Genomic DNA, 11133 nt, shown 5'->3' with positions numbered 1-11133 from the left:
GAGCAACGAAGAGAGAGAAAATCAAAAATCAGACTGAAAACTATATTTTCCATCATTGGATTATTATTAATTTATTATAATCCTCAGTAACATATGAATCTACATATGTGATGTTCTTTTCTTTGGCGCTTCAAGCTTTCATACAATCTAGCCGTATTGCACCACCTCTGCGCTTCCAAAACCCTCCATCTTGAACTCGACTTTACAGACGAAAAAATACTACATTTGAGATGATAACATGAGTTGAGAGAAGTAGGAACTAGAAGGGAGGCTGGGCAGGAAATATGGGTTTGGAGAGAGATGAGGGAAAAGGTGATAGGTTAGAAGACGATCTAACGGTTTAGTTCTTTTGTGGTTTGCATCCAACGGGTAATATTGATGATCCATGTGCTTTGTATTGTTTTCTTATGTGCCCTTGATTCTAATCATCTAACGGTTTAGATTTTGCCTATTAAATGGTTTTGGATTTTGCCTTAAGAAAATCAATAATCCTACCAACAACTAAACCCCAAATCTCATACTATTAACAACATTTTCAAATATAATCATAATTATCTAAAGTAATAATTAAAATTTTCATAATCTATATTATTTGTTTAACCGAAATTTGCTCGTGTCAATTATCTCATTTTTTGGCGAATTGATTAAGGAATGACAAAGAGCATAAACACTAATCGGTTATGACTTAGTTATACTAGTTATATTATTCTAAGGTCATTATTTATGAAACTAAACTTCTTGAAAAATTACTTATACAACTGTTACTTACTCAATTAATATTTTGATTATAGTTATTTACGTGAACTATAGTATAACAGTATGCTTCATATCAAGATCTTGTTAACAAGCAATAATATTTAATCTAGTAATTGATCGTATATTTGTTGTTAATATATAATTCTCATTATGTTATCGGTAGTTAAGTTATTAGAGCATATTAAGAGTCGATGCTCCTCATACTCGTTAATAATCAAATAATCAATCACGTATTCGCTATAATGGTTCAAATATTATAATCGTCCTAATACATTAAGCCTACTGATAAAATAGTTTCTTTTATATGGGGTAATGATATAGGGATATAATTTACTATTATTAGTATTGTGCAACATATGAACCCGCGTTATAATCACGTAGGCGGTAGACCTCATATAATCATATGAACCGTCGTTGTAAATCTATGAATGTATGATTATCATTTGTTATACTATTTATTGTTATTGTTATTGTTATTGTTATTGTTATTGTTATTGTTATTATTCCTCTTCGTATTTATTACTATAATAATAAATCCTTTATATGAAATTTGGAACTGGTCTTGTACTCGTTATTATTGTCGTTGGTTATGAATTATGATATATAATATTAAAACATATGAAGAGTCGCCTCTACTCCTTTACTCATTAGGGTGGTTTTACGCAGTTGATTAGTCGAAATAAGAGTTGACTAAGAGAATACACTAACATCACGATAATCAATATAGTGTTTTTATTGGTTTTTCGTTATTATCCACATATTAATCGCACACACACATATGTATGTATATGTTATTTAATACTTTTATTATATACGATTCATTTACATATATATCAAAGTTAAGAGAAGACCACAAATATTATACTAGTATTAAACTATAGTATATAAAAACATTAACTTAAATAATATTATACTTATAAAGACAAGGGAGTGTTATTGTTGTTAATCGTATACTAGTATTAAACTATATTTTACTTGTTTAATAAGTTATGATTAACTATTTTACTTAACTTATGGTTGTTACTTGTTACATGTTCTTGATTAACTATTATCATTTTCATTTGATGTTTATTTGTAGTATTGTTCTCATTACCATCATAGCTATTTACAAACTTATATATCAATCATAATGCTTATAATAATAAATCATTTATATAAATTTGGAATTGATCGTATACTCGTTATTATTGTCGTTGGTTATAATATATAATATTAAAACATATGAATAGTCGTTCTACTCCTTTACTCATTAGAGTCGTTTTACGCAGTTGATAAATAAGAGTCGAGTAAAAGACTACATTAAACATCACGGTAATCAATATAGTGTTTTTATTGATTTTTCGTTGTCATCCTTATATTTACCGCACACACACATATTTATATTATATATATATATATATATATATATATTATATATATATATATATATATATATATATATATATATATATATATATATATATATATAATATATATATCGATCTTAATACTTTTATTAATATGATTCATTTACAAAATACATAACAAAATCAAGATGACCCGATCAGGAGTTACCCAAGTTGAATTGGCGTTCAACAGCGAATGGACCCGATGTTTCACAAGGATCGAACTAAGATGAGTAAGATCATTACTAATTCAACCCGAGTACATTTCACTTAACTCAACCGCACATGGAACCTAAATACGATCTTCGCAAACCCGGCTAAAAAATGTCAAAGGGCAATTATACTCGAGAATGGATCGACTTGTAAACGGAACGTTCAGACCTGTCCGGCACCTGGGAATCCAATGATTCAAATGTGTTCGACCCAGTTGAACAAAACCTGACCAGTCATGACCTGGGGTACTGACAATCAGAATCCTGACCTGTTCGGGTATGACCTGGTTCGCCGTGGGTATACCCAGAACCTGTTTACTAACCTGTTTTGACACCACTAGATGAATGTAAGATCTCACGTAAATATGTCTTTCCTTAACTACAAATCACCAAAGATCTCACCTAAATATATCCGATGTATGCATCATATTCATATTTTAACGACGCTTTTTAATTTAACTGAAAATAACTTTTCAAAAACCTTCTTCTTATAGGATGTGCCCAATATATTACTCCCTGAGTCCCAAAATTTATAGTTTTGTTACTTATTGTATAGTCTTAGTATCCTTGACCATCGATATCTTTAGTTTCGTATTAATAAAAAGTTGACATTATAAACTAAATATTGAGACGAATCCAACAAAATTCCACATGAGTATGTTTGTTTTCTGTATATAATAATGAGAATATTTGGTCTAAAGCTCTAAAGCTTAGTTAACCTTGAAAAATGAAATGAAAACTATATTTTAAGACAGAAAAAACCAATATTAAAAATCTCATATATGCATTATTTGAATGTATCACATATACTAATTAGATAAAGCTGGTTAGCTGAACATTTCCTCCTTATCCAATCTAAGAATGGGATACTATTCCCTACTATATAATGTGCCCTTGATTGTTTCCAACTTCTCCACAAAACTACCCAACCAAAATTCAAAAGCCAAAAAAACCACTTCCATATCCAACCTTCAAAACTTTGACATAATCTTAAAAAACCCAAAAAGTTGATCTTTGGAATTACATACCATTCCAAAAAAATGAGTGATTTTAAAGACATACATAAATTCTTTGGGCAACAACAAAACCAACAACAAAGGCCAAGAACAACCATCTCACAAAAATCAGCACCAGCTGATCACTCCTTATACACCGGGGCTCCGTCTCCGAGCCCCGGTTCGTTGTCAAACCTTTTCTCCGACCCGTTTCCAGACAACGACTTCCGGTCTTTCTCCGACCTCCTCGCTGGAGCCATCGCTACTCATTTACCGGCCACCGGAGAGCTGAACTCGGTGTCCGAGAACTGGGGGAATGACAATAAGCTGGGAGATAGGAGAGAAAATGGCAATGGAAATGGTGGTGGAAGTTCTGGGTTTAAGCAAAATAGGCCTGGAAACTTGGTTCTGCCACCAGTTGCGCCGGTTTTCAACATTTCTCCTGGTTTTAGTCCCTCTGCTTTCTTAACCTCACCTACATTTCTGGTACTTCTTTCCTTAGCTTCTAAAACATAATATATAGTCATAATAATATTTTCATATTTTTCTTTTTAGTATGACTAAATTTTATGATGATTTTCATAGGGCTGTGAATATTTGTATTACAAATGTTTTGGTTATTACATGAAAATATTACTGTTAAAAAATTTCTGCATGAGAATCGCCTTCATGTTCGATACTTTGATCTTCATAATACTATATATATGCATGAAAAATCATAATTTTTTAGAATTTTTAGTTTTGATTTTTTAGGGAATCGTGTTCGAAGGTAGGGTCGTTGACTTTTTTTTTTTCATCAACATGATCAATCTAGTTAGTCTCTCTAGTTATCCCTCTCACGACGTTTCTCTTCTCAAATAACACGATAAATGGAGGACAACGTCGGGTGAAGAAATAATTTAAATATTTGATCATGGTGAATGGATTTCTCAATATTTTCTATAAAAAATAAGGGCAAATCTTTTGTTTGGAAAATCTGCTTTTAGCTACAAGTTTTAAACGGGCAAATTCTATTTTATAAGGTATGCTAATACTGGTACTCCCGTTGTCCCATAATGAAGTTTTTATTCGCTCTTTAAAATTACATTATATAAACTTTGACCATATATTTTCACCAACATATAAGAAATAGGTGCAGTACCATAAATGTATGTATCGAAGATTGTGCAAACATTAAAAAGAAAGGTTATTATAAGACGGAGGGAGTAATTTGAAATTGTTGTTGCTTGAATTAACTAGTAGAGTAGAATAAACTTATAAAAGGTATTTTATGTATGAAATGCAGAGTCCATTAGGTCTATCTCCGCAACAAACCTTAGCTCACTTCACTGCTCAGGCTGCAATATCTCAATCTCATCTCAGCATTCAACCAGACACAAATCCACCACCATCTATGGCAACCTACCAACCTTCAATCTTCAATGCATCATCTCGACAGCAATTATCGGAGCACCCGAATCTGCTAGAACGGAGAGCTCCGAGTAATAACTTCCCAATAGCTGTTGATAAGCCAGCAGATGATGGGTATAACTGGAGAAAATATGGGCAGAAGCAAGTGAAAGGAAGTGAATATCCGCGAAGTTATTACAGGTGTACTAGTCCTAATTGTCCTGTTAAGAAGAAGGTGGAACGCTCGTTTGATGGTCATATAACTGAGATCATCTACAAAGGCCAGCACAACCATGAGCGGCCACAAACTGGACGAAGACCAGCTAATAAAGATAACAGTGGCCATGGTTTGATTCCTGGTGATGGTTTTGGTAATGCTATATGGTCAGGTGGTGTTGGAAGAGAATTTGATTCTGCTCAAGCAACGTCTATGCAATTAAATGGACCAAGTGATAGTGAAGAATCTGGTGAAAACTCTCAACAATTTGGGGATGATTATGATTATAATGATGAACCTAATCCCAAGAGAAGGCAAGTACTCTCTTATTTTAGTGTTAAATAACATTATGAATGGAGTTAAACTGGAAAAAACTTGTTAACCCACCGGATAGACTACCCATCCCATAATATAATGTTGTGGTAATTATGATAGTGAAATCCAACTAGACTTAAATACTAATATTTTAATTATCTATTAGTAGCGGGTAGTCTACCCGGTGGGTAGATGTAGTAATGTCCAGTTAAACTATATATATATGTGTATATTTTCTACAAATAAGTTTGTTGTATTTGTTTTTGAACAGTCTACAAATAAATTTATAATAACATTAATTGAAAAGACTAACTCATCCAGCTCTTTGACGTATGTGGAGCCCCACTAACTCCTTTCATACACTTTATATTCATATACTTCATATTTTGAGGGATGCCTTTTCAACTCAGTTAAACAAACAGCACTCATATGACATTTGAAAAATAAATGCTGATGATCTTCATTATCGCTGTTGCATGTAAGACACAAGGGATTATTACTAATTGTCTAATTCCTATCTGAATTAGCCTTGTGGTAGTCTGAAGTTTTCCTTGAACAGCCAAGTAGCTAACCAAAGAATGAATCAACTTAATTGTATTATGAAGTAATTGTTGCATTATTATTTACAAAACTTAATTGTCAAGTGTTAACTTATATATGCTGCTTTTCTATAGACCTACCTTATATACTTAAATGGTCTTCTATGCACACGATGTGTGCGTCGGTTGTTTGGGTATATTCTTAATAAATTTCATCAAAATATGATTATAGAAGTATGATTTATAATTATTATTATACAAACTATTGTAATCTATAAAGTTTTTAGAAATTGAGATAAACATTTAGATGTAAAGTTTTGTAGGCAAATTAAATTTGTAATTTTTTTATTGAGTAACCATTTTTCTCATCTTGTTAAGTTACTTTGTTAATGCTTATTTAGTTTATTATTGGAATTTTTGACCCATCTTTAAATTAGGAAAGGATATAATTGTACAAAATTTGAATATCCAATTAAGTATATATATTTAGCTACGGATAAAAATGTCATTTTATTGGGGACACCATAGCTCCCCTCTTGGCCTACATAATAGAGATAAATAAACAACTATTATAAGAACCATTTTAGTTAACATAACATTACCTAAAACATGATATATTTAGTTTCCTTGCTTTTTTTTGTTTATATCAAGTACATATTTTGTTACAAATTATCCCTAGTGTTGTTATCAGGCAAAAAGTGGACCATGTTGGATTGTTGGTTTCTTATGTCATTTTGAAAAGGTTCCGTTAGAGTAAGTATCCTCGTGCAAAGGGTGTATCTGATACCATCAATATAATGGTGGAAATAATATAGAGCTCATTCATATTCTTAGAAATAAAGTTACTAAGAAAATGTGTTGGATTATGCTCCAAAATTAGTCAAATAGTTTTCCTAATAGTTAGGACTAGTTGCAAATAATTAGTTAGTGGTCTACATAATGGTCTATTTAGTGGGACAAAAGTAGTGGGTTAAGTAGTGGGCATGTTATTAGTAGTGTTTTACATGCTTATTTAAAGGCTGTTTTATTTAATTGTTTATGTACATGAAAAATATATAAAAATGTAGTGTTTTTAATTCTCTCTAAGTTTCTCTTTCCTCCTCTAAAAATTCTACAAAATGTTTATATTCTGATCTATATAGTTTTGGTGTGAGCAGGAATGCTGGAGCAGGACAATCTGATGCTGCATTTACACACAGAACCGTGACTGAGCCAAAAATTGTTGTGCAAACAAGAAGTGATGTTGATCTTTTGGATGATGGCTATAGATGGCGTAAGTATGGCCAGAAAGTTGTTAAAGGCAATCCTAATCCGAGGTATGAGATCATTTTCACGGGGTGTTTACTTATCTATATCGATCCTCGTTATTATTAATATGTAGGAAAAATTGACATCTATAATCTCGACCTTCATCAATATAACCCCGAGTTGATTATTTTGGAATTATACGGAATTTTGGAAATCCTCTTAGGTAGTGTTTGGAAACTTGTATTTCATTTCAAATAATGGAATTGAAATCTGGAATTTAAAGTTTGTATTTCAATTTCTAATCACTGTTTTGTAAATTAAAGGGGGTTTGATAGAGGAGAGAGAAAAAGTGTGGGTTTACTAGAAGGGAGAGAATTAAATATTAAAAAAGTATGGGTTTACTCATGGAGTTGGGATATGTATGAGGAGAGAATTTCAAATGACAAGGTAATAGCTTGAATTTGAAATTCTACTAATATAGGCTTTTGATAAGAATTTGGACAAATTCCATAATTTCAAATTCCATGCCATCCAAGTCCAGGATTTGAAATGAAGTCTTGCTATCCAAACATAGCATTACCTAATTTGAACCTTTTGGTTTTCCTATAACATGGATTAAAAAAAGACAATAAAACTGAGAGTTTTAATTATTTTGAGAATATCCACTAAAATTAGGATCATTCTTGAATATCCACTGTGGTTTATTTCATTACTAGCTTTTAACTTGAACCCGTGTAAAAATGCATCGGATGTTTTATGTAGATATGACTTAAACGCATGCATATTGAGACACGTAAATTGTTTTGTTTATTTATTAGTTGATTTTATTTATCTGACGCGTTTATTAACCCGTTTATCAAGCTTGAACATATGCATAACCCAAACAAATCACTCTCATGAATTTTTTTAACACACTTCTTATTAACTAATATTTTACCAAAATAAACTAAATTAAACAACCAGATAATAATTTCGTGTTGGATTCTTATTTAGTTAGTGGGTCGTATGACTTTTTGCCACCTCAACAAAAATGTCACATATACACAATTGAAATATATATTCAGTCGAATAAGATTTTAAACATACAATATAGAAAAATAAGAATTTAAAATAAATTATATGATGCATGTATTTCACTAAAACTACCCTAACAATATTATTGAGTTTGATTGATTATTAGAAAATTATACATGTTATTATAAAAGAGTATTCAAAGACAATGTACAACTAACATACTTATAAGTTATCATTGAGTTTAATTTATTCACTAAAACCAACTGATCATTCAACATAAAATTAATCAAAAATGATTGAAAATAAAAATTTATTGGCCAATCACTTACTTATGAGTATGTCTTCAATATTAAGAATCATATTCATTTTGCGCATGCTTAATTACCATTCTCTTGGTAGTAGGTTGCACATACTTAGGTGATGGTAAGGTTGCAATGTCTATCATGTCCAAATTATTTTTTTAATAACATATGCTAAAAAAATTTGTTATGTATGTCGTTGTATTGTGTATAAATTATGTCTTAAACTAATTGATGTCAAAGAAAATCAATAAAGGAAATGTAAGATAACATAGTTGCATCGACTTGTGTATGATGCCTAACACATGAAAGTTACTTTGTCAATTAACAAGGTCTGCATGAGTGCTAAATTTTCACCAAATCTTTCCAAATACAGAAGGTTGTTAATGATTCACTTTTGTTTCAAAATCATGTAAGTAAGGCAAATAAAATTTATTTTTGGAATAGATGCTTATAGCCAGACGCTAATGACGTGTGTAGAGGTGGGACATCAGCAACTTGCATCCCATTTATACACCTGGCAATAGATTTTGAAGGATTTGTTAGCATATGATATGTGGGTAGATTTTTTTTTTGAATGACACATAGATCAATTGAACCTAGTTATATATATATATATAATATATATATATATTATATATTAATAATATATATATATATATATATATATATATATATTATATATATATTATATAATGTGAGTTCATATGAGAATGTATACTTAGAAATATATATCTAGGATACAGATACAAATTTGCACTCATGTAAATTGAAAATCTTTGTTGGGAAGAAGGTTTCTCAATTATAGTGTTCCAATATTTTTAATGCAGGAGCTACTACAAATGCACAACAGTGGGGTGTAAAGTTCGTAAACATGTAGAGAGAGCATCAACAGACGCGAGTGCAGTGATAACAACCTACGAGGGGAAGCACAACCATGATGTTCCGGCTACGCGAGGCGGCATTAGTGCTGCTAACATTCAAGCAGCGCAGATGAAGCTACACAATAACTCTGTTGGTCAGATGAATTTCGGAAGCAACGATCAAAGACCAATTACTCTTCGCCTAAAAGAAGAGCAACTTCTTGCTTGAAATTAATTTTTTTGAACTAACTGTATGTGAGCTTGATAACTTGTGCATTATTTTATCCCTTTATTGCTACATTTGTTTTGCTGGGGTTCTGTTTTTGGCGTGCTAACTAAAACTGTACATAGAGGGAGGACAGAATAAGAGGGGCAAGGCTGCAAGGTAAATGCTGTAAGTTTTGCAGAATTTGTAGGGCAGTGTGTACTAACTATAAATTTTTCTGTCCTTTGTTTTGTGTGTAAATTGGCTGGAGGACTTGTATGTCCAACTTACAGCTAATAGAGTGATACATGCATTTTTGTATTTCAGAGACCATATGGGTTCTGGTGTTGTATAACTTTGGTATGCAAAAATATATATAAAAGCACTTTTAAATAATATAGATTGGGTGAATTTTCTTTTCCTGAATTTTTCTGAACTTATCTTAACTTAATTTAATGTAACTAAATAAAATTTATTGAAGTTTATTTATAAGGTGTCAAAAGCAATATAAATATATCTTAACTTCACATAATTAATACAGACTTATCTGAATTTAACTGAATTTATTTGAACTTATGAGCTTGAAACTTAATAATTCTAAAGTGAACAAATCTTTAATATTTTTTATCTTATCTATATGCTTTTGCATAATCTTCCTTGTACATCTATCACCAATAATATTTCTAATTATATATTGTATTTGTAAAATTATGAAAATTAAAACTGTGAAATTTTACATCGAAAAGATTAAAAACGTGATTGTAATTTTTCTTGTATATTAGTTATTTAACACGGCCAAAGTAATTCAACTTTGACTTGAACATTATAAATAATATATTATTTAGTTTTTCGACATAAGAATGGAAGTTTCAATAACATACTTGATCACTATCAGGTGGAAAATCACTAAAAAGAAAGTGGTATTTATTTTCAGGATACTCTATAAATAGAAGATTGTAGGCGATTATCTAATATTTCCTCCGTTTTTTTTAGATGTTACACTTTTTAAATCACGGACTCTTAGGTAATTTTTGGAGAGGAAAGAGATTGAGAGAATAAAAAACAAAAGGGTCACATGTGAACATGTAATAGGAGAGAAATAGAGAGAAGTTATTATCCAAAATAAAAGTGTAACATCTAATTTAAAACTTTTTAAAATAAAAAGTATAATATCTAAAAAAACGGAGGAAGTATAATATTCGAGAATGAGTTAAAAAAAGTCTAAAGTGGCATGTAAAGTGTCACGAAAACTAGAATAGCCTCCAATTTGCAATCATTGGATGAGGCCAAAAACGAGTCCCTAAACATGGGAAAAATAAATTAATAACCAATGGATTCTTTAGTAAAATGACATCAAGGACAAAAAGTGGAGAGACTGGAAAAGTGGGGAGGCTTGTCTAGAAACTCAAGCCATTTTGGATAGGAATTGAATTGAACTGAACTGAATTAAACTGAAGTGATTGCAATTGAATAGAAGTAAATCAAGGGTCTGTTCTCTTCGGCATAAAATAGCTGAACTGAATTGAATAGAACTGAACTGAATTGAATAGTACTGAACTGATTGCAACTATATAGAACTGAATTGAACTGAACTGAACATAACTGAACATAACTGAATTGAACTGAACTGAACATAACTGAATTGAACTGAAAATAATATGGAGAGAACAGATCCTAAGAAGGAAAAGCAAGATTG

At 31.0% G+C, this 11133-nt stretch overlaps 1 protein-coding gene across 1 annotated transcript; it reads left to right on the top strand.

The window, feature by feature from the left end:
• Window positions 1-3132: 3132 nt before the first annotated feature.
• LOC104887303 (probable WRKY transcription factor 4) lies at window positions 3133-9829 on the top strand. The gene is made up of 4 exons (XM_010671916.4): window positions 3133-3834; window positions 4634-5268; window positions 6966-7124; window positions 9200-9829. The coding sequence occupies exons 1-4, from the start codon at window positions 3394-3396 to the stop codon at window positions 9459-9461; spliced, it is 1497 nt and encodes a 498-aa protein (XP_010670218.3). The 5' UTR covers window positions 3133-3393; the 3' UTR covers window positions 9462-9829.
• Window positions 9830-11133: the final 1304 nt, after the last annotated feature.

This window comes from Beta vulgaris, chromosome 2 (genome assembly GCF_026745355.1).
Source record: "Beta vulgaris subsp. vulgaris cultivar EL10 chromosome 2, EL10.2, whole genome shotgun sequence".
Taxonomy (NCBI): Eukaryota; Viridiplantae; Streptophyta; class Magnoliopsida; order Caryophyllales; family Amaranthaceae; genus Beta; species Beta vulgaris.
This window is presented reverse-complemented; position numbering and strand designations above follow the sequence as displayed.

What these genes read in the sequence shown, in the direction of transcription:
- LOC104887303 (XM_010671916.4), top strand. Translation starts at nt 3,394, where the DNA reads ATGAGTGATTTTAAAGACATACATAAATTCTTTGGGCAACAACAAAAC. An exon ending in GAACCTAATCCCAAGAGAAG is followed by an intron (nt 5,269 to 6,965) that starts GCAAGTACTCTC and finishes TGGTGTGAGCAG; the next exon opens with GAATGCTGGAGCAGGACAAT. An exon ending in AAAGGCAATCCTAATCCGAG is followed by an intron (nt 7,125 to 9,199) that starts GTATGAGATCAT and finishes TTTTTAATGCAG; the next exon opens with GAGCTACTACAAATGCACAA.